Source organism: Bufo gargarizans, chromosome 3 (assembly GCF_014858855.1).
Source record: "Bufo gargarizans isolate SCDJY-AF-19 chromosome 3, ASM1485885v1, whole genome shotgun sequence".
NCBI classification, from domain to species: Eukaryota; Metazoa; Chordata; class Amphibia; order Anura; family Bufonidae; genus Bufo; species Bufo gargarizans.
The window spans coordinates 303,771,195-303,795,980 of NC_058082.1; the positions used below are offsets into that span (position 1 = coordinate 303,771,195).

At 40.2% G+C, this 24,786-nt stretch overlaps 1 protein-coding gene across 1 annotated transcript in view; it reads right to left on the bottom strand.

Annotated features, from left to right (window-relative positions):
* Positions 1-24,786, bottom strand: part of CSMD2 (CUB and Sushi multiple domains 2) — a 1,088,526-nt gene that overhangs the window by 339,601 nt on the left and 724,139 nt on the right. Inside the window, exons 8-10 of the mRNA XM_044285154.1 lie at positions 19,928-20,015; positions 17,443-17,567; positions 7,318-7,439 (exon numbers count right to left, since the gene is read on the bottom strand). Coding sequence (XP_044141089.1) covers positions 7,318-7,439; positions 17,443-17,567; positions 19,928-20,015 — 335 coding nt within the window. The remainder of the gene's footprint in view (positions 1-7,317; positions 7,440-17,442; positions 17,568-19,927; positions 20,016-24,786) is intronic.

Here is a 24,786-nt window from a genome sequence, read left to right on the forward strand (position 1 = left end):
GGACCGATTCCAGACCTTGGGGGACCTGCTGAAGCAGTGGACTGAGTCTGGAGTAGAAACATCCAGAGCCACCGTGTACACTAGTGTGCAGGAAATGGGCTACAGCCACTTTTGAACCAGAAACAGCGGCAGAAGCGCCTGACCTGCGCTACAGAGAAGCAGCACTGGACTGTTGCTCAGTGGTCCAAAGTACTTTTTTCGGATGAAAGCAAATTTTGCATGTCATTCGGAAATCAAGGTGCCAGAGTCTGGAGGAAGACTGGGGAGAGGGAAATGCCAAAATGCCTGAAGTCCAGTGTCAAGTACCCACAGTCAGTGATGGTCTGGGGTGCCATGTCAGCTGCTGGTGTTGGTCCACTGTGTTTTATCAAGGGCAGGGTCAATGCAGCTAGCTATCAGGAGATTTTGGAGCACTTCATGCTTCCATCTGCTGAAAAGCTTTATGGAGATGAAGATTTCATTTTTCAGCACGACCTGGCACCTGCTCACAGTGCCAAAACCACCGGTAAATGGTTTACTGACCATGGTATTACTGTGCTCAATTGGCCTGCCAACTCTCCTGACCTGAACCCCATAGAGAATCTGTGGGATATTGGGAAGAGAAAGTTGAGAGACGCAAGACCCAACACTCTGGATGAGCTTAAGGCCGCTATCGAAGCATCCTGGGCCTCCATAACACCTCAGCAGTGCCACAGGCTGATTGCCTCCATGCCACGCCGCATTGAAGCAGTCATTTCTGCAAAAGGATTCCCGACCAAGTATTGAGTGCATAACTGAACATAATTATTTGAAGGTTGACTTTTTTTGTATTAAAAACACTTTTCTTTTATTGGTCGGATGAAATATGCTAATTTTTTTAGATAGGAAATTTGGGTTTTCATGAGCTGTATGCCAAAATTATCAATATTAAAACAATAAAAGGCTTGAACTACTTCAGTTGGTGTGTAATGAATCTAAAATATATGAAAGTCTAATGTTTATCAGTACATTACAGAAAATAATGAACTTTATCACAATATGCTAATTTTTTTAGAAGGACCTGTATATGTGACTACATCTCCATGGAGAAAGCTTTAGAGTGCAAATTCATGTACAAGGGACACATGCCCTCACTTCTTATTGGTGCACATCTAAATTCTCTATTTTTCTGTTCTAGGTTCTCTGGGTTTACTTTGTCATCCGTTTTCATCTGTAAACGGAAATAATATGCTAAATGTATAAGTGTATATAAAGATAAAGGCATGGCTTTGGTCCAAGCAGAAATGATAGCGGTCCAAGCAGAAATGATAGCACAGTAAAAAAAATCTGAGTATGTAAGGTCTTCCCAAAATACAGCTTTTTTAAAATACATCTTAGTTTTACACTTGGATTATCTCTACTGTACTGATGAGTGACACTAATCTTTATAAAAAGGTACCATATTTTTCACCCTATAAGACGCACATAGGTTTTAGAGGAGGACAACAATAAAAAAAAAAAAATTCATTAGACTTCAGGTCATACCACCAGTCAGACCCCCAATGTTAATCAGACCTCAGATGACAGCCCCAATCAGACCCCCAATGTTATTAAGACCACAATAAGACCTCAGATTAGACTCCCAATAAGACCTCAGCTCAGACCCCAATGCAAATGACCCCCAAACAGACCTCAGATAAGAGCCCCATGCCTCTCATGAGCCCCCATAGCCATATTTCACCCCCCATAATAGCCCCATTGCCAAATTTCAGCCCCTATGGCCATATTTCAGCCCCCATGGTCATATTTAAGCCTCCATTACCATATTTAAGCCCCCATTGCCATAGTTCAGCACTCATTATCAGACCCATTGCCATATTTCAGCCCTTATATCAGTCCCCATGGCCATATTTCAGCCCCCATATCAGCATCCATTGCCATGTCTCAGCATCCATTGCAATATTTCAGCCCCCATGCCTCTCATCAGTCACAGAACACAAAAAAAAACTTACCTCTCCTGCTCCCGGACGCCACCGCTCCTCTACTCCAGCACGATCCTCTTCCTCCTGCTGTCGGCTATGCTGTGAACTGGAGCGCACAGCATGAGGTCACAGAGCGCCCTCACGCTGTGCGCAGCCACTTCACAGCTGACAGCCAAGGACCAGGAAGCGGTGAGTACAGAGCCTTCACTGCTTCCTGGTCCTCCAGTACTAATGAGCACTTCCATTATGGAAGGGCTCATTAGTATTCACCCCATAAAACGCAGGGACATTCCCCCCCCACACTTTTTTGGGGGGGGAAATGCATCTTATGGGGCGAGAAATACGGTAACTGTTTTGAGAGATTACTCCATTCATCTGTTTTAGTTTTGCTGAACAGTAACATACACTATACCGTAACCTTTGGTGATGTACAATTTATGATCACAACCTTCAGGGTTCTTTCATGTTATTTGTTTCAGTAGAGACTACTTGGTTTAGGTATGGTCAGAAACTTTGAGTAAGGTTTACATAGCAAAATGCACCAGAATTTTGGCTTTATATGCCCCCAAAAAACGAGTGTACTGTACATATTTTGCGCTACTGCTCCCAAGGAGTTGTGGCTTAGCAGGAAAGGCATGTAGCTTAGTGGGAAGGTCATGACTCAACATGTGGCAGCATGTGTCAAAAAGTTTGATGCAAAATTGTGGTGCATAATAAGCCAAGTGTAAAGTTAGTCAAAAGTGTCTATAAATGCACCCTACTATCCAGCATGAGCCACTTTGATCAACTGGCTATGTCTTTAGACTGTTTAGTCTAAGTTTACACTGTTTAAACATTAGACAGGAATAGTAACTCTGCCCTAATGTATTAGAAGACTCTGTAGCCACTGAGGCCAGAAGTGATTCGATTGACAGTTGAGGTACAGAGGACCAATCAATGTACCGTAAATGTCAAATGTTATGTTTATGGTTTATGAAGGTTGGCTTGTATCCGCCACCTTATCTGTGAGTATTATATAATCTTATACACTGCTTTATTAAAGGATAATGATCTTGTTGGACACATACTGTTTGTGTCTCAAATTATTCTCCGATCTAAGCTCGGTAATTTTGTACTAATTTGGTTTTCACATGATAATCAGTGGAACCTGATTAAGGTTCGATAACACGGTAGAGGAGAAGAGGGCATCACATAGGTAAATGACTACAATCATGTTACATGACATGCTATGTTTGTTACTTAAGTCACATGTTGCTTTGATATTGAACTTAAAGGGGCTCTCCTGGAATAATTAAAAATGGCTGCAAACAACCTATACTAGAATGTGAGCAGGAGGGGCTAACTCCACTTGGAGAGCTGCCTTGGGGAGAAGTTTTGTGGTCTCACTATAAACTAAGCTCTGGCACTTGAATATACATACTACATATTGATGAGTATTACTGCTCAGCCATGATGGCATACTGTAGGCAGTATCACATCATTACCATCTATTATAGAGTAACATAGTGTGTAGTGAGGCCCAAGGCCTTCACCCCGTTAGGCAGCTCAAGTGGAGGCAGCTAGTCTTGCTCACATTCTAGTACAGGTTGCTGGAAGTCACTTTAATCCCTGGAGAAACCTTTTAAGCTTTAAATCAAAAATACAAAACATTCTTTAATACATTTTTATTCGAGGTAATTCATCGCTAGGTCATGTATCCTGTGGATGAAGTTGGTGAACCCTGCACTGGGGAAAGGCTATAATAATATATAGCACTTCTAGACACCAGTTTCTAATAACTACTGAAATTTAAATGCTAAATGGAAGCATTTTTATTACCCCTACCCGATATAAAGAACTAAGTTCATAATCATATACCATGCAAGTCAGATTCCAGAGCCTAACTTCTAGCTTTTCAACTGCGCTCACTTCATAACGCAACTCATGTTTTATACTTAATTGGACGCCGGGTCTAAATCAAATCAGCTTTGCAATTAGAATTTCGTTTAATTGCAATGTGATGGCAAATTGAAGTTAAGAGATCGTTATTTCTCAGTGGTGATCAGATCTGCTCCCATCAAATTCTAAAAAAGACGAGGAAATGGAAATTATTTAGTGTTATGGGAGTGTACAATGAGATTCTGAGCCAGACATCGATCCCTAGGGAAGACTCTTGACTGCTTTGGCTGCTTGGAAACTTTCTTTAAATTAAGATATTTTTAGTGTACTGTTTTTAAGGAGGATCTGTCATGGGAAACTAACTTCTCTTTATACAGAAGTCATAGGAGGCCATGATGCAGGAGTTCTGTGTCTCACTTATGGTACTTGTGCTGATTGCTGGACCTTAGTGCTGTCTGTAACAAAAAGGCCAAATAACTTTCCTCATTTATACAGTATGTACCAAAACATTATATGGTTTCAAAACAAAGTACCCTCAAACCTCTATCCCCTACCCTGCTTGGGTTAAAGGGAAAATCCAGACAAAATAATCTTTCCATATATCATAAATACACTTTAGAAAATGTCAATGGTGAGGTCTATGATCTTAAATCAACACTGATTTCGAGTTTGAGTAACCTCCTATGGCACTGCTAATAGAAGTGAATAAGAATAAGCTTCAATACCAGATAAAGTACATGGACCTGTTTATTATGGTAATCAGTGATGGTCCAAGAGCAAATACTACTTCAATGTGATCTTCTTCCCTACTAAAAGATCACTGTGACTGGATTTCTTGATAGTTGTTTTGTAGGAGCTTGACTGCAACAAGGGCTCTTGGAAGAATTTTTTTTTCCTGTGGAGGTTAGTGATATAAAATACTAGTTTTTATTACAATGTTCTTGCAGTTTTGAGTTAAAAAGTTATCTGCTAAGAACCTATATACGCTGTCCTTTTAAATTAGGGAATTCCCTCCTACCACATAGCAATTGTGGTGAAAAGACCAGAAACGATTTCAGGATATTGCACATTCTTTTCATTGTCTCCAAACCTGCAAGGGACAGCCAGTCCTAGTAAACAATTCATGAAGCTATTCCACATTTCGGCATAGTTATTCCCTAGATATCAGCAGTTCTGATTAAATGTACTATAATAACTTTATACCCCTTTTAGTATTAAAATGGGCAGAAATTCACCGTAATAATTTATTTAGAGATAGAACAGGCAAAAACATGGAATGCAAAAAGAACATGTAAAACCCATACTTATGTATCTAATATTTAAATAATTAAATTCATAGCTTTATTGACAATTTCTGCTTTCTGTGTATGTAACACTTTTCTGTCAATTGAGATGCTGTAAAGTTCATGCTGGTGTTATACTTTTATAGTAGAGCTTTAAGAGGAGAATAAACCTAGAAATTAATGAGCAGAAACACCACTTTCTAAGGATACTTTCACACTAGCTTTAGAAGAATTCAGCAGGCAGTGCCGTTGCCAGAACTGCCTGCCGGATCCAGAAATCTGGATGCAAACAAATATCATTTGTTTCCGGACCCGGATGTGGATCCGGCTAACAAATGCATTGCAATACCAGATCCATCTCTCCGGTGTCATCTGGAAAAACTGATCCGGTATTTATCTTTTTCACATTTTCAAAGGTCTAAAGACTAGGAAACCGCATCCGTTTTCCAGAACACTTGGTACCGGATCTGGAATTAATGTATTTCAATGGAAATTAATGCCGGATCCTGCAATCCGGCAAGTGTTTCCGGAACCCCAGCATGCTGCAGTATTTTCTCAGGCCAAATACCTTAAAAGTGACTGAACTGAAAACATCCTGATGCATACTCAACAGAATGCTTTCCATTCAGAATGCATGGGGATAAAACTGACGGAACTCAATACCGGAAAACTTTAACACTAGTGTGAAAGTAGCCTAAGCCTCCAAGATATCTGGCGAGCCCTGACATTTTGCTGAGGAAATCAGGAAATATCTTCCCCAAATTCCTTAATTTTTTGCTGCAATTGATGGATGGTGCATTTTTAATAGGTTATAATATGGTATAACCTATTAAAAAATAGTACCGTAATAGTAATACTATGTTCCTTTAAAATCATTACTTTTATTAGACATGATTAAAATGGTTGTCAAACTATAATAAGTAGGGATTACAATGTAAAAGCACCAAAGTATGAAAAATAACACACAGTGCAATAATAATGTCGAAAAAATATGCGGGGAGAAGCTCACAAAAATATAGAAAAAAGAAGAAGCGAGAACACGAAACGCGCATTGAGGGGAAGGCCGTCATTCTTTACTTTTACCACGCGGTGTGTTATCGATTGGCAGATTTGTTTTCTTGGGGGCTTGATTCCTAATAGATAGCAGTAGTTGTCTCACAGCTATTTATTAATATAGGCCAGGCAGCATTACAGTGGATAGGTACTACTACTTAGCTCTATATTTCTGTGAGTTCCCTCCCCCCATATTATTTCTACATTATTATTGCACTGTGTGTTATTTTTCATACTTTGGTGCTTTTACATTGTTATCCCTAGTTATTATAGTTTGACAACCATTTTAATCATGTCCAATAAAAGTGATGATTTTAAAGGAACATAGTATTACTCATATTTTTTGGATATGTACGGTATGTGTATAGTAATAAAAACACATAAACGAATGTACTCTGGATTTACCGCTTTTTCACCCCTATGATCTGTTACCCAGACTACCATTGGCAATAGAAGACCCATTTGGTGTTTCACGGTACTTGTGTTAACATACTCTATCACAGACCAAACACAATACCTCAAAGACCTTTCCTAGATCACAGCTTACCTGGCACAGAACTATGATCTTACTTTTTTTAATCTGGTAATCAAATACTTGAGACATTAAGTTATTCAGATTATATTTAGGATGTTGCATAGGTCTGTTTCTCCATATCCTTATTAATCTTGGGCAAACATATAGTCTTTCCTTTTGGCTCAACATATGCCAAAATAAGTGTCATTTTCTTTAAACATGATTTCTCGATACTCAGTCACTAGATGTGTAATCTTATATGTGTATTTGTGCACCACTTAGTGGTTGTAATGTGATTTGCAGCCCATCAAACGCTTTCAGTAACAAGTTTTTTCTATTTTTTTAATGAGAAATGTCAATCCTTTACCAAACTCACACTAAGGTAAAGGTGGTCAGATCTATGTTACACAAAACATATACATTTGTACAGTAATACTATTGTACAGATCATTCAAACCTGAGCAATATTAGCTTGTTGGGGTTAGAGCAAGGCCACGCATTGTATTTTTACATGTAATATAACTCAGTTGGGGGTTTCCATTATTATTTATGTTATTCTAGACACAGAAAGAATATAAGAAATAATGGTCAAGCATCAAGTGGCTTTCACATCTCATGCACTCAGAGATTCTATACACTGCTATCTTACCTTAGAAGGATTGATGGCTGTAATGATCCACACACAGTGTGCATTGCTGTCATACTGAACTGGGTAGTTAGGGGATGTGATTATCCCAGAAGGTCCCCGAAGATGAGCGTCACACATTCTCGCTGCAGGATAAGATCAGAAAATCTGTTAGGATATCTGAACAGTTGAATTTTGTGTTGGTTAGTGTTAGGTTATATGGGAAATTTTACATTTATTTATAACCTTTCATATGGGTTTGTATTTGTGGTGATACCATAATAATCTAAAGCAAAATTCAACTAATAATAGTTCATGTTCATTAATGAGGTTAGATTCTGCTGACAATGCACCTTTGCACACACACATGACTATATAGTATTTTCTCTTTTTCTATATATGTTGGGATTATATAGTCTGATTTGGTTAGTTAGAACATACTGTCTTGCTACAACTCAGCTATTATCAGCAGTACCAAGCTTGAAGAGCTGAATTAAAGCCATGGATGCCCCCGAAAGTCTCCTAGTATAAAGAACATTATGGCTTAGGTATAATTTACTCCTAACTACCAAATCACATTGGTTCTAGAAATAAATCAAATGAGTTCCTGACCTAAAGAGTGTTTAATGTTGATGACCTATCCTCAGGATCCAACATTCAAAATTAGATTCATTATGAATGACTTCATCACAGATCGCTTTTCATTGTATGGAGAGGGCGCAACGATGGGTAACGATGATCGTGCTGCTTCCCTTCACTTCACCCCTCAGATGCCTTTTTCAATGCTGATTGCGGCATCTGCGACTTACATTCAGGTGCTCAGGGGGTTAATCTGAGGTTAGAAAAAAATGTTACTTACCTCATTCACTTGATCACAGAGAGACTGCTCCCGTCTTGATTGAAGAAAACCTGCCACCAGAATGACCACGTGGTGATGTCTTCACGCTCGCTGCAGTTCCTTTGCCTGGTTTTCGTTACTCAAGACAGGAGCTGACGACCTCTCCATGATCAAGTGGATGAGGTGAGTATACATATTTTTTATTTTAAGGCACCATTTTAGGAAAAATGTATTTGTTACTACAAAGATTGAGGAAATTTGGTTTCGCTGTGAATCAAAATTTCCTAAACTTCGGATTTAATTACACTTCAGATGCTTTGATTCACTCAACACTACCCAGCACCCCCTCCAATCAGTTGTTTGAAGAGGCTACGGTGGTCATGGCTAACCACGACCTCTTCCTAGACCATTGACGTCACGTTCATTGGTCACCTAGACTAGATGCAGCTCAGTCCCATTCAAATGAATGGGGCTGAGCTCAATACCTGGCACAGCTTCTATCCAATGGCTGACACTATGCTTAGTAAGCTGAGGGAAGGTGACAGTGCTCACTGAAGCGCTGTGTTCTCTTTAAACAGCTGATCTGCGGGGTGCTGGGAGTCAGATACTGATGCCCTATCCTGATGATAGGTCATCAATATTAAACACTGTTTAAAGCAGTTATTCCATGATTAATGTCTAAAAGGAAAATCAGACATCATATAGTACATGAAAAATCTCTTTCCTTCAAAGCTAGAACCAGCCCTGTACCTCACATGGATCCAGAGATCTCCCCATCCATTACTAGAGTTATTTGAGACTAGAAGCTCAGGTTGTATACTATCTCAGAGGGGCATGTCCTTTCTGCTGCAGCTCTTTCCCTGTTACTGCCATAGTTTCTAACAAAGGATATGGCTGGTGGTATATGAAGATTTAAACTGAGCATGTGCAACCACCTTAGTGAAACAGACAAGACATAAGAAAAAAAAAAAACATGCAGGTGGAACCATACAGATACATTTTATGGAATAGCACAGGGGCTATATTACATTTTTAATGACATGCCATTACAAAATTATTCAAATCCAGGTGTTGGTTTGAAAAACGTAGCATATTTTTTAGTAGCACAACCCCTTTAAGTGTCTATATTTTTATGTTCATGGATAGTAAATGCACAGGTACATATTACACCAAATGACGTGAGAAGATTTGGAGAATGTATCAATATACATAGAACCATATGCTAAGCGCAGATGATCAATGCCTTAGGCCTAATCAGTTGCCAACGAGCTGCAGATAAGTGAGTGGATTTAAGGTCATTTTCCATAAGAATGATGCACTTGACATGGAGAATTGGATGAGGCCCAGATTTGGGTGTTGTATTGTCTCATGAAAACAGCCAAATGTCACTAGGTCTGACAACCCTAGAGGGTGATCACATATATAAGTAGGCTAAGTACACAATCTACCTCGTCGCTAGAAACATCTGCCACAAGAAAGGTTAAGCCAGGCCTTTCTGTTCAGCTAGACTGACGGAGAAGGAAGGGAGGGAGAACGTTTCATAGAAGCAGCTGATGTGGACAGACTCTGGCTCTCATTCTTCCCAATGAAGACTGCTAGGTTTGTCTCCACCTCCCCCGTGCGCGGAGTGTGTTTGGGGTGGGTGTATGGCTCTGAATATCAAGTGTTGCTAGGACAGTGCTGCAGTGAAAGGCGATGGCTGGCTGAAAAATCTCACTGACAAGAAGAAATGCTAATTAACGAGCCCCCTGCCACCATTCCGCAGGACAGTTCTTGGCTTGCTTGTCAACCTTTTGCGAACAGAAGCAAAGGGTTAACATGTTTTTAGGTGACCTTGTGATAGCTAGTATTAGACAGAGGAGTAGAAGGGGACTCATTCATTACTGTACAAAAGGCAGCGACAATTATTTCCATTCCATTAACAAAACCTCGGTAATTCATCATGCCCGTGCCAGACGTGTCCTGCTCTAGTGTTTTAATGCAATGTTAATGCTCCCTCATCACCACCCCCTACCAAATGCCTGGCAGACTGACAGACGCATTGCTACACTTCTCTGACACGTACGTCAGGTCCCAAAAGGGTATTTCTCAGCTTCACGACAGGGAGCAGAGGGTGCTGGTGCAATACGTCAAAAAATAATTATCTTCCAAAGTCAATACAAGTCTGCTTTATCTACAGTATCCTGTATGGTAACATGGTTAATATACTGTGATGTGCTTCTAATGCTGAAAACTCTCAAAAGGATTTGTATAATGTATAAAGAATGTGCATTTATAGCTATTGTAGTGTCAGCTGTACAGGCAGGGGCTTTCCCGGAATATATGGTAGTGGTACAAATCATAGTAGAAAATGAGATGCTGTTTATTGCAGACTGAATTTTTGATCTGGGCCACCAGATGCAGGATGCCATAAAACAGCTGTATTTACAGTTTGCTAGGAAGTCTGCTGGCAACCTTTTCATCATTTTATTTTCTGGTCAAATAAACCAAAAATACCAAATGGTCCAAAATTCTTATGGACATATGGAAATTGTTATGGTCCACCCCTTTATGGAGAATATACCACCACATCACACCCTCAAACACCCTCAATCTAATGCTGCCATATTACAAAAAAAAAAAGTTAAAGGGGTTGTCTAGTAAATAAAAATAATACAGCAGCAGCATTGGTGCTGCCAGGAAATGGCAGAAGCATTAGTGCTGCTGTGGAATGACAGAAGCATTAGTGCTGCCAGAGAATGACAGAAGCATTGGTGCTGCCAGGAAATGGCAGAAGCATTAGTGCTGCTGTGGAATGACAGAAGCATTAGTGCTGCCAGAGAATGACAGAAGCATTGGTGCTGCCAGGAAATGGCAGAAGCATTAGTGCTGCTGTGGAATGACAGAAGCATTAGTGCTGCCAGAGAATGACAGAAGCATTGGTACTGCCAGATAATAACAGAAGCATTAGTACTGCCAGGGAATGACAAAAACATCAGTCCTGCCCAAGAATGACAGAAGCATTGGTGCTGCCAGGGAATGAAGCAAGCATTAGTTCTGCCAGGGAATGACAGAAGCATAAGTACGGCCAGGGAATGACAGAAGCATTAGTGCTGCCAGGGAATGAAGCCATCATTAGTGCTGCCAGGGAATGACAGAAGCATTAGTGCTGCCAGGGAACGACAGAAGCATTGGTACTGCCAGGGAATGACAGAAGCATTGGTACTGCCAGGGAATGACAGAAACATTAGTACTGACAGAGAATGACAGAAGCATTATTGCTGCCAGGGAACTCTGGAGGCGTTAGTACTTCCAGGGGATGACAGAAGCATTAGTGCTGCCAGGGAATGACAGAAGCATTAGTGCTGTCAGGGAATGACAGAAGCATTAGTACTGCCAGGGAATGACAGAAGCATTAGTACTGCCAGGGAATGACAAAAGCATTAGTGCTGCTAGGGAATAACAGAAGCATCGGTGCTGCCATGGAATGACAGAAGCATTGGGGCTGCCAGAGAATGACAGAAGCATTGGTGCTGCCAGAGAATGACAGAAGCATTGGTGCTGCCAGAGAATGACAGACACATTAGTGCTGCCAGAGAATGACAGAAATATTGGTGCTGCCGGAGAATGACAGTAGCATCGGTTCTGCCATAGAATGACAGAAGCATTGGTGCTGCCAGAGAATGACAGAAGCATTGGTGCTGCCAGAGAATGACAGACACATTAGTGCTGCCAGGAAATGACAGTAGCATTGGCACTGCCAGTGAATGACAGAAGCTTTAGTGCTGCCAGGGAATGACATAAGCTTTAGTGCTGCCAGGGAATGACAGGAGCATTGGTGCTGCCAAAGAATGACAGAAGCATTGGTGATGCCAGGGAACTCTGGAAGAATTGGCGCTGCCAGGGAATGACAGAAGCATTGGTGCTGCCAGAGAATGACCGTAGCATTGGTTTTGCCAGAGAATGACAGAAGCATTGATGTTGCCAGAGAATGACAGAAGCATTGGTGATGTCTGGGAACTCTGGAAGCATTAGTGCCAGGGAATGAAGCAATCATTAGTGCTGCGGGGGAATGACAGAAGCATTAGTGCTGCCAGAGAATGACATAAGCATTAGTGCTACCAGGGAATGACAGAAGCATTGGTGCTGCCAGGGAACTCTGGAAGCATTAGTGCTGCCAGGGAATGACAGAAGCATTGTTGCTGACAAGGAATGACAGAAGCATTAGTGCTGCCACAGAATGACAGAAGTATTAGTGCTGCCAGGGAATGACAGAAGCATTGGTGCTGCCAGGGAATGACAGAAGCATTGTTGCTGCCAGGGAATGACAGAAGCATTAGTAATGCCAGAGAATGACAGAAGCATTGTTGCTGCCAAGGAACTCTGAAAGCATTGGCGCTGCCAAGGAATGACAGAAGCATTAGTGCTGCCAGGGAATGACAGAAGTATTAGTGCTGCCATTGAATTACAGAAGCATTAGTGCTGCCAGAAAATAACAGAAGCATTGATGCTTCCAAGCAATGCTAGAAGCATTAGTGCTCCCAGTGAATGACAGAAGCATTGATACTGCCAAGGAATGACAGAAGCATTAGTTCTGTCAGGGAATGACAGAAGCATTAGTGCTTCCAAGGAATGACAGAAGCATTAGTACTGACAGGAAATAACAGAAGCATTAGTACTTACAGGGAATGACAGAAGAATTAGTGCTGCCAGGGAATAACAAAAGCATTGGTGCTACCATAGAATGACAAAAGCATTGGTGCTGCCAGAGAATGACAGAAGCATTGGTGCTGTCAGAGAATGACAGACACATTAGTGCTGCCAAGGAATGACAGTAGCATTGGCACTGCCAGTGAATGACAGAAGCTTTAGTGCTGCCAGGGAATGACAGAAGCTTTAGTGCTGGCAGGGAATGACAGAAGCTTTAGTGCTGGCAGGGAATAACAGAAGCATTGGTGCTGTCAGAGAATGACAGTAGCATAGGTTTTGCCAGAGAATGACAGAAGCATTGGTGATGCCAAGGAACTCTGGAAGCATTGGCGCTGCCAGGGAATGACAGAAGCATTAGTGCTGTCAGGGAATGACAGAAGCATTGGTGCTGCCAGAGAATGACAGTTGCATAGGTTTTGCCAGAGAATGACAGAAGCATTGGTGATGTCAGGGAACTCTGGAAGCATTAGTGCCAGGGAATGAAGCAATCATTAGTGCTGCCAGGGAATGACAGAAGCATTAGTGCTGCCAGAGAATGACAGAAGCATTAGTGCTACCAGGGAATGACAGAAGCATTGGTGCTGCCAGGGAACTCTGGAAGAATGAGTGCTGCCAGGGAATGACAGAAGCATTGTTGCTGCCAAGGAACTCTGAAAGCATTGGCGCTGCCAAGGAACAACAGAAGCATTAGTGCTGCCAGGGAATGACAGAAGCATTAGTGCTACCAGGGAATGACAGAAGCATTGTTGCTGCCAAGGAATGACAGAAGCATTAGTGCTGCCACAAAATGACAGAAGCATTAGTGCTACCAGGGAATGACAGAAGCATTGGTGCTGCCAGGGAATGGCAGAAGCATTGTTGTGCCAGGGAATGACAGAAGCATTAGTACTGCCATAGAATGACAGAAGCATTGTTGCTGCCAAGGAACTCTGAAAGCATTGGCGCTGCCAAGGAATGACAGAAGCATTAGTGCTGCCAGGGAATGACAGAATTATTAGTGCTGCCATTGAATTACAGAAGCATTAGTGCTGCCAGGGAATAACAGAAGCATTGATGCTTTCAAGCAATGCTAGAAGCATTAGTGCTCCCAGAGAATGACAGAAGCATTGATACTGCCAAGGAATGACAGAAGCATTAGTGCTGTCAGGGAATGACAGAAGCAATAGTGCTTCCAGGGAATGACAGAAGCATTAGTGATGCCAGGGAACTCTGGAAGCATTGGCGCTGCCAGGGAATGACAGAAGCATTAGTGCTGTCAGGGAATGACAGAAGCATTGGTGCTGCCAGAGAATGACAGTTGCATAGGTTTTGCCAGAGAATGACAGAAGCATTGGTGATGTCAGGGAACTCTGGAAGCATTAGTGCCAGGGAATGAAGCAATCATTAGTGCTGCCAGGGAATGACAGAAGCAATAGTGCTTCCAGGGAATGACAGAAGCATTAGTGATGCCAGGGAACTCTGGAAGCATTGGCGCTGCCAGGGAATGACAGAAGCATTAGTGCTGTCAGGGAATGACAGAAGCATTGGTGCTGCCAGAGAATGACAGTTGCATAGGTTTTGCCAGAGAATGACAGAAGCATTGGTGATGCCAGGGAACTCTGGAAGCATTGGCGCTGCCAGGGAATGACAGAAGCATTAGTGCTGTCAGGGAATGACAGAAGCATTGGTGCTGCCAGAGAATGACAGTTGCATAGGTTTTGCCAGAGAATGACAGAAGCATTGGTGATGTCAGGGAACTCTGGAAGCATTAGTGCCAGGGAATGAAGCAATCATTAGTGCTGCCAGGGAATGACAGAAGCATTAGTGCTGCCAGAGAATGACAGAAGCATTAGTGCTACCAGGGAATGACAGAAGCATTGGTGCTGCCAGGGAACTCTGGAAGAATGAGTGCTGCCAGGGAATGACAGAAGCATTGTTGCTGCCAAGGAACTCTGAAAGCATTGGCGCTGCCAAGGAACAACAGAAGCATTAGTGCTGCCAGGGAATGACAGAAGCATTAGTGCTACCAGGGAATGACAGAAGCATTGTTGCTGCCAAGGAATGACAGAAGCATTAGTGCTGCCACAAAATGACAGAAGCATTAGTGCTACCAGGGAATGACAGAAGCATTGGTGCTGCCAGGGAATGGCAGAAGCATTGTTGTGCCAGGGAATGACAGAAGCATTAGTACTGCCATAGAATGACAGAAGCATTGTTGCTGCCAAGGAACTCTGAAAGCATTGGCGCTGCCAAGGAATGACAGAAGCATTAGTGCTGCCAGGGAATGACAGAATTATTAGTGCTGCCATTGAATTACAGAAGCATTAGTGCTGCCAGGGAATAACAGAAGCATTGATGCTTTCAAGCAATGCTAGAAGCATTAGTGCTCCCAGAGAATGACAGAAGCATTGATACTGCCAAGGAATGACAGAAGCATTAGTGCTGTCAGGGAATGACAGAAGCAATAGTGCTTCCAGGGAATGACAGAAGCATTAGTGCTTCCAGGGAATGACAGAAGCATTGGTGCTGCCAGGGAATGACAGAAGCATTGGTGCTGCCAGGGAATGACAGAAGCACAAGTGCTGCCAGGGAATGACAGAAGCATTAGTGCTGCCAGGGAATTACAGAAGCATTAGTGCTTCCAGGGAATGACAGAAGCATTGGTGCTGCCAGGAAATTACATAAGCATTAGTGCTTCCAGGGAATGACAGAAGCATTGGTGCTGCCAGGGAATGACAGGAGCATTTGAGAAGTATTAGTGCTGCCATTGAATTACAGAAGCATTAGTGCTGCCAGGGAATGACAGAAGCATTAGTGCTGCCATTGAATTACAGAATCATTAGTGCTGCCAGGGAATAACAGAAGCATTGATACTGCCAAGGAATGACAGAAGCATTAGTGCTGCCAGAGAATGACAGAAGCATTAGTGCTTCCAGGGAATGACAGAAGCATTAGTGCTGCCATTGAATTACAGTAGCATTGGGGCTGCCAGAGAATGGTGGAAGCATTATAAGTTAGAGCCCTTTCTCAGACCTCAAAATTCATTCATACTTAGTCCCACACAAGAATGTCACTCTGTTATGGGGGCACATGAGATGGTCACGATGTTTGGTTGGTATCTGGGGAACTGACCAGGTTTCAGGCGGCACCATGGCAATTACTATATGAGTACTGTAATTGTATTGTCGAGCACTGTGACAGGTATAGTGGGCCGAGATGTGTAAAGTATCAGTATTGTTATGGAACCACTGTACCTGATACTGTTATGTCATGTGAAATGATGACTAGAATTGGCACATAGGTTGGCACTAGAGACTATAGGTAGGCGGATGATATTGATATAGTAGATTATATAATGTAGAGGAACAGTAATTGTTTTGGGAGGCACTGTTACATGTACTATATGGGGAGGTACTGTGATTTGTATAGAAGGAGTATTATAGCCAAGTCTTATTGGGGGATTGTGTAAGAAATATTGAGTCACTGTAACCTAAGCTTTATTATTAATTTAGATGCTAAGTTATGACAGGTGCAGTGACTGACAAGAACAGTTAGAAGGCAGCAATAAGCTAATATACAGCACTTGTAATGTAATACATTTATCATAGACTTACATAATCACAAGGACTAGTGGGTGAAAAGAATGAGAATGGTTATATTTTATGTAAAGTATCAGGCTGAGTCCGGTACTGAGGGCTGGCTGGTGTCCACTCTTCCTCAGGGGACCAACAACGATTTTACGGCACTGCAGCACTGGTGGGTGTCAGAATCATCTTGTCACATACAGTATGCTCTGCTGCTCACAGCTGGTGATTCTAGAGCTTCGACTTGGACACATACACTGTACATTACTTGCTTACATAGCAGCAAAAAAGACTATCTTAGAAAGCAGAATGTGTGCAATCAAACATTAGCACTGTAAGTGCCTGGCAGTTTTTATGGATAGTGCAAGGGCAAAGGAATGCTGAAGCAGATCAAGTCATAAGAAAGAAGTCATTAGAGTAACTTTACGTGACCCAAACCTCAAGTCTATCTTAAGCTACCCCTGTATGAGGATGGTACGTTTCCTGGAGATCTAGATATTGTAGATCAGCAGCACATGAGATGGTAAAGAATATTCTACAGTACTGAAGATGTTCTAAGAAATTGATATTTTATGTCATTCTAGATGAATGTGTTACATTTAATAATCCCAGTAATGGACCAGGGCGTGTACGGTTAAGGGGATACCTAGTGAATTATCATTGAGGACATTCCTTACTACGGGTTTAATATACAGATGTAGCAGCTTAGTTTAACAATGTGCAAAGCTTCTAAAGCCTAAAGTTAGCATCAAGTTAAACTGTCAGGTTCGTGCATTTCACTTTACGTGTTAACCCAATGATGTTGGTGCTTGCAAGATCTATATGAACAGGGAGGAACAACACCTGTAGATTCAGTTTGATTTCATGTTCCTACATAGTTGACAAAGCAGTCTGGTGCCGAGCCAAGCAGGACTACTAATGCTTGCTGTCCAATCATCATACGTGTTCAGCTAACCCAATCTTTATGCAATATGTTTTAGGTAAAGAACAGCATTGTCATGATAATAGTTATATGAAACTCAAAAAAAATACATAGTCGAGCTATTTCCATGTCTTTACCTCTGCAAATAGGTCGGTGATCACTCCAAGCGGCAAACATGTCGCTCACTTTCATGCAAGTGATGCTTTTGGAACCTTGTAGATCATACCCATCATTGCACAGGAATTGGATGCTGGAGCCCAGCCTATCAGGAATAACACACACACACGTGTAAAAAGAAGGACTGGCAAAGCCCAAAACACTGGATGCAGATATTATAAAGAGACAGGCAATATGAATTTTAGGAGAATCCAAAATGTATGTTATGTCAAGCAACCTGCCATTTCTAATGACATCTGATGGCATGTAAGAGCAAAATGTAAGGTTTGGGGAATAGCTAGAAGCAGTATTTTATTTTTTACTTCCAATGAAAATTAGGACATCTCGCTATTATAGAAGTGCGGGTCATCTTACATAGGAAGGTGATGCAGGCCCTAATACCTGATGGCTAGAAGGAAGAGCAGAAGCACTCACACAATGATTGATAAAACATACTTTTTGAGGGTAGATGCCATTCCAATATATTTTTATCTACATTCTTCAATAAGCAGCAAAGAGATTTTCTCATGATGCCTTCCCCTTCTAATTCCCTGACCACATTAGTTCCTACCAACTACGACGGGGTTGAATTGACCCCTGCATTTGTAAGATATTGATTTCCTGCTCCACCTGATAACATTTCAGGACCCAATCTTCTATGCTGAAGAGATGGTTGATAAATATCGACTCTTCTCTCCCTCTTTCTATAAAAACAGCATAATGGACAATATTGATATCCAGTATTTCCCAGCAGCTTCATGATTTATTATATTATCATTGTCATTACAAATCTTCTAGATGATTCCGTAGCTAGGGAACTGAGACTAGCAATGCAGTGTATCTCAAGCCCCATCTGTCGGCAGAATGTGTTTGTTTTCATTAGAGTATTGCATTTAGGCGAAAGGTTACAGGGTTAGCTTGTTGCCACTTATACACGGCATAGGATGCAAAATGGTTTCTATTTATATCAGTTTAATCTATGGTTTGGATATATTGTGCTGTTTAAGTTCAGATGCCTTTAAAAACTGAAGATTCAGTGCAAGTAAATTGCTATATCCAGACATAAAAAGGGTATTGATATCTCATGCGCCAACTGATTCACATCAGATGAAAAAAAAAATCTGTATTAATGCTTCTCTATTGGAATGGTATTTCAGGAGAATGCAATGATTTATGAATGGGAAACAGATAACAGATAAAATATCATGTGGTTCCTGAAACCTTAATTACTCCGTGAATCAATTTATTCAATTTATTTATCAAAATTATTATTCTGAACCAATATTATACATGCTCTCTGACCTTCACTACACAGTGGCCAAATGTCTCCAATTCATCATTATTAAAAAGACAATGAAAATAACAGAATGAAAAAACCTACTACTAACAATGCATTAACATTTCTACGCAGTGACATTGGATTACGTATATGTTCATTTCCTTCTAAACTATCTGGTGTAAAATAGCAGAAAAATGGAAATGAATCACAGTATATGTACTGTTACGTAATATACAAAGCAGACAATGTCTCTTTTTTCACACTATGATCATGCTGGATCCTTTCACTTCATATGTTATATCATTAGCTGCAAACTTCTGGAGTGTGACATCTAAGCTTGTGTTATAATAGTCACATATTTGCAAATTTGATAAACTGGCATAAACCTATGCCAGCGAAAGACTTGAGACAGAACACAGTTATGCTGTAGGCTGTAACCTAATTAGGGATGGACAGATATTGAATGATAACATATGGTATGATATGAAAACATTTAATTATCAAACAAGCTTTATTGCCATTAGATACAAAGGATGAAGGGGTTGTGCCACCATAACATTTATACAATTATATAGACCACAATGTTTTATCAATTTTATAAATTTCCACCTATTACACAAATTGCACCAAAAAGACTCTCACTTGCATGCCGGCTTATTACTTATAGCACAGGCTGAGGTGGATGGATCTCTTTTGATTGCAGTGCATGAATGAGTGCCACTATGGTCCCAGAGATTGAGCATATAGATTAATAAATAATCAGTATTTTACACCGATAAAGATGATCACAGCATTCTATATAATTGTAAATGCAATGGTGGCACAGCCCCTTTAATGCAGTGAGTCACTTAACAGCCAGGCATTTTTTCAGAATTGGGAACTACCGATTCTAACCGTTTAAATCATGTTACTGGATCAGAACCCCAAAGATCACCAGAATGAGCCCACAGCCTACATGAGCAGTAATAGGAGTTTCAGAAATGTTGATGTTGAGAATAGGGTGACACATAGTAGTTTCCTGGGCCTCTTCCTTCTGCTGAATGTCAAAGGCCCACCTCAAAGTACAATTTTATGATATGTCTATACACACATCAAAGTCAAATGCTCACATCAGTATCATGGAGAATAAATCCATGAGCTGCAGAATGGAAACAGTGGGTTAAGATGCAGGAAAACAGGACTCTCACCTGAAATCAGAACCTATTCGTTTTCCATGTTCTGGAGTTCCTGGGTCGGGACACAAGTGGTGTCCTTGGTAAACACCCACCTGAGTTACTAAAATGCAAAAGAGAGAGCATACACAGAGAGGAATCACTGCACAAACGGCTGACTGTAACAGCAACACTGTTGGATGGTGTAATCACATAAGTATAAAGTAACCAGCAATTTAGGGTTTCACATGTCTCACTTACAAATACAGTAAATTGAATGAACATGATTTGCTCTCCAAACCAAAAACCTCCCCTCCCACTTCCCTCTTGATGAAAGCACACATTGCAATTTGGAAAATGCATTCTTATTGAGTAGCAGTTTTTAGATTTCATAAATATCAATTGGCCTATTAGGATTTTGTTTGACGTAAGATCACCCGTTCTGCTCTACAGAAACCAATAAACTAGAACGGAAGAAGACTTGGCTCTACAGAGCAGCATGGGTTCGTACAGTCTTTATAAAGAATCAAGACCTCATGGAAGAAGGTCTGAACTTGAAAATTGAATGTTTTCTTCCAAGATCCTTGAGTAATATTTGATTAAGGAATCACGAGTAGACTTGATTGTGATAGATTGTGACGTAATTCCTCAAAGCTGGTAGCGATGATATTTTTCCTTAGACACATATTTACGTTCAGAGATCAGTGATTTTCAACCAGTATAGAAACCTATTGATAGCACACATTCAGCCAAACTCACACTCACAGACAGTAACGTCACCAGCGCAGTGGAAGGATATAGCATGTGGATATGCATTCTGTATGTTTCCATCATTTGGAAACATTACCTGGAATATCTCCTAACAGCCGCATGGATAAGTGGCATGATCCCAACTGGAAATGAATTCTAAGCAACAAGACAAACTAGGATATAGTATTGCATTCAACTTATTCACTATACTCTACAGTCTTCTAGATCCGGTATATTACCACATTATGTGTCCCATATCCAAGGCCAGAATGAAAAATGCTGTTACCCAGCCAACATTTGGTCACAGAGCTAAGCCTGGGAAAACCCAATGGAAACATCCAAGCATCCTCAAAACACGTAAAAGCGGTGTTCAAGAACATTGGCTTGAATGTTTTTCCATGCATTAAATACCACAGATGTTGTGTACCAGCTTAATTTACTACCATTGCCTCTCCAAACATCCTCAGTAGGTCATGTCAGTAATGAATTTAGACATCCTTGGTTTAATAATGGCATCATAAAAATGAAAACATTCAAGCAAGAAAGTCTTATCACAATTTTTCCCCCTTGTGAGTTTATTACTTATTTTAGGGAGTAGAATGGAGTTTTCTGTGAACAAACACATACAGATGTATTTACTGTATGCATATGGTTAATAGAAAAGTAATGTGCCCTTTTTAACATGATTCTTAAAAGAGACATCATTGAATTTTACAATATTACAATTAAAATGAATGTAAAGCAACAGCGAATGCTGAGAGAGAACAATGAGCACATGTGATTGGATGTGATGTAGGCATGTGAAGCAAGGACACTGAATGCACAGAAGAATGAAATGCAAGGTGGAGTTTAAAGGAACAAAATGTATGTGATAAAGCAGAGCTCAAATGGCGCACTGGGTGAAAGATGAGGGGAAATGGTAACATGTGGCATGTCAGCAATGGTGAAGGATTAGTATACAGAAGCTCGTATAGCCAGCTGGCAGAGCATACTATAAGAGTTAGGCTATGGAGACAAGAACAGCAATCTAAGGACGAATACTATAAAAAGACTACTCAATGGATGGAATAAGGGAATTTCATTAAAGCGGCAAACACAAACATGCAGTGGGTTACGGAACAAAATGTAAATGTATCACTTCTTAAACAAAATTAGATGTGTCAACAGGACTACTTGATTATATTGCTATATTTTTACACTTGCTAGATTAGATGCTTTCTCTAGAAATATTCTACACTGTGATGTGCCATTGTAACATTTTATATTGATGTCTTCAGAATCAAAAAATTGTGATGTACCTACAGTATGCTCTTTATATTATTCAAACAGAGAACAGTTTACCATAGAAATGACCTAGAAAAGTTGATGTTCTTGGTACAAAACATCAGCTCGTATTGCTCCTCGATAGATTGGTCAGTAAAAGTCAGTGAGGGACACTTTATCAAGGCTGGCATTCCTATATGCCAGTCTTGTTTCCCTGTGTGCTGGAGTACGATCTGCTTAATTTATAAAGAGGTAGATGCCGCTTAATAAGTTAATACTATCTCTGGCACTCCATGTGTCAGAAACTCAGGGCCTGACGTAGAGTTGAGCTATAGCTTATGCCTATAGTGGGCCACGGTAGGCTCCACACCCTCCCACTAAGCCCCAACCCTTTTCTCGCCACTTTGGAAAAGAGTTGAGAAACTCAAAAAGTGGCAAATGATGGCGCAAATATGACTGCACCATAATTTGTGACTTTTTACTACCGCAATAATGGCTTACAGACTTTGATAAATGCCCCTCAGTGTATAATAAACCAGGACATCACCTGGTTTCCAAACTAGAAGATGGGATTAAAGAAAAAGACATGAAACCAATTGACTTAAAATACACCATGGTGGAATCAGGGATAAGATATCGGTACAAGTGGAGATGTTATGCTTTATATTGCTAGGTAAATAAAAGGGAGAAAACCTATGTAGTTCTAACGAGAAATGTTAGGAGATTTAAGGACTATGATCACACAAAATAAAAATATAAATCAAAGTCATAAACAAATAAAATTACACGTGAGGTGGGTTGAAACCAAGTACTCCAAGTATTTTCAACCCTTTACTGTATTGGTGATGAGGTGAGGAAATGACTATTTAATGTATTTCAAGTCACTACAGAGGTCAGGTCTCCTGACCATATCAGCTGTCATTTAGAAAGGAAATAGATTATCATTAATCTCTTTTGGCTTGAATAGAAGCACAAAAGAATTTAGTGAAGATGGGAAAAACAAAATCCACTGAAAAATACAGAGAGTCATGAATGGTGTCAATGACTGCATGCTAAAGCTACTAGAAATCCTGATTGTATTGCATCATTGAATGATATAATGCAATTTAACAAGGGAACCGTGCTCATTACTACAGAAAGACAAAAGAACTCTCAAGAACAAATGTATTGTTATCCCATGATTCTGGTGGCCCCTTATACTGGAATGTAAGTCCCTGCGAGCTCCTTTGAACTTCTGCTAGATTATTTTTCGAATTACTGGAAGTGATCTACAATAACACCTGCAATAGGTCAAAACCTTGCTCCAAGAAACACTCCTTAAATGGTATGAGTACATGAATTACAGTAGATCTTTCTCTTGCCCACTCTTTCTCCTGTCATATATCAGCTAGTAAGCTATTAAGAACATGTGTGGTATACAACTACATCTACTAGAATTCACACTGTCCTTTCTAAGGCTCTGCTTACATTACCATCATGGCTTCCAATTTTACCTGAGCCATGAAAGCTCTGACAAATCCATTTTCTAACAAATCCTAATGAACTCTGATGGCTCCCTTTGTCTGGGAATGGAGTCTATCCTTATTCCATCTTGTTTCCGGTGTTTTTAACAGAAATAATAGCACTTCCTTTCTGTCAAAAATACTAGTACTCTCAATGGAACCCAACAAAAGGGTGAACACAACCCTATATTTGATAATTCACTACTTTGACTAAGTTCATTTTTCCTAATGTAAATTATGTGTGGCTTTTCCAAGGCAGAAGACAACCTAGGGGCAATAAAGCTGGCTATAAACATAAGATAGTGATCGTCCGCAAGATCGATCAGTCAATTGTGGGATCGTTTGTACAAATGATCCTATCAGCAACACGAAAGACTAAACATTTACATCGACTCTCCACAGCTTGCATAAAGTGGCAAATGACTGACCAAATTAAGCTGATCATGCCATTCACATTTCAAGCAGAAAGAATTCTGCATTAATCAACCAACATGTCTTCATTTGGCCATTTCTGATAACTTTTATCTCATGTGTAAGGGCAGCTCAAGATTGCTTAGACACCAAAACTGGTTCCAGACAGTTTATTGCAATATGTTTTTGTTTAGGTGGAATGAAAAAAATATAAAGGACCCTGATGTAGGTGGAGTGGTTGTCTTTTGTACTATATGATTCTCTAGATGTGTTGATATAAAATATATGAGGTCAAGTTTGACCTGCCATCTTGACAAAGCTGTCATTCTGCAAATCCTGAATAATTAACTCTCCAATTCAGTAGATGCAAAAGTTCATTGGACTTTGACCAACAATAGGATTTAATGGCCATTGTGTTTTGGTAATCCTACATGAATATATATTGTAATATATATATTGTAAATGGTGACCTACAAATCCTTTGATGGTAAAGACAAGACAATGGCATGGCACATGTTAACATATTTTGCAGAGAAGCTAAACTCATATCTGGTGGAAGCAGTATGTGATATGTGCTATATACATATATATATATATATATATATATATATATATATATATATATATATAATAATTTAATATTTTTATAGACAATATTATGATGTTATTATTATTGTTTTATTAAATTATTATTTTAGTTGCTTTAAACTATAATGTTAATCTTCATTTAGTCTATGAATTATGTAGTGTACACATGAAAAGCTATAAGAAGGCATATGCCAGAAAAGCCAATAGCTGACCTCATTTAAAGGAAGCAGATAAAATAAATTCATTGTAAATTCTAATTTTACAACCTAAAAAACATCAATAGTGAAAAGTCACATTTGAAATTGCTTAATAATATACACCCTAATTGAATTGAGCATGCCAATAAATGAGCTCTTCAATACCGTATGCTTTTCAAATTAG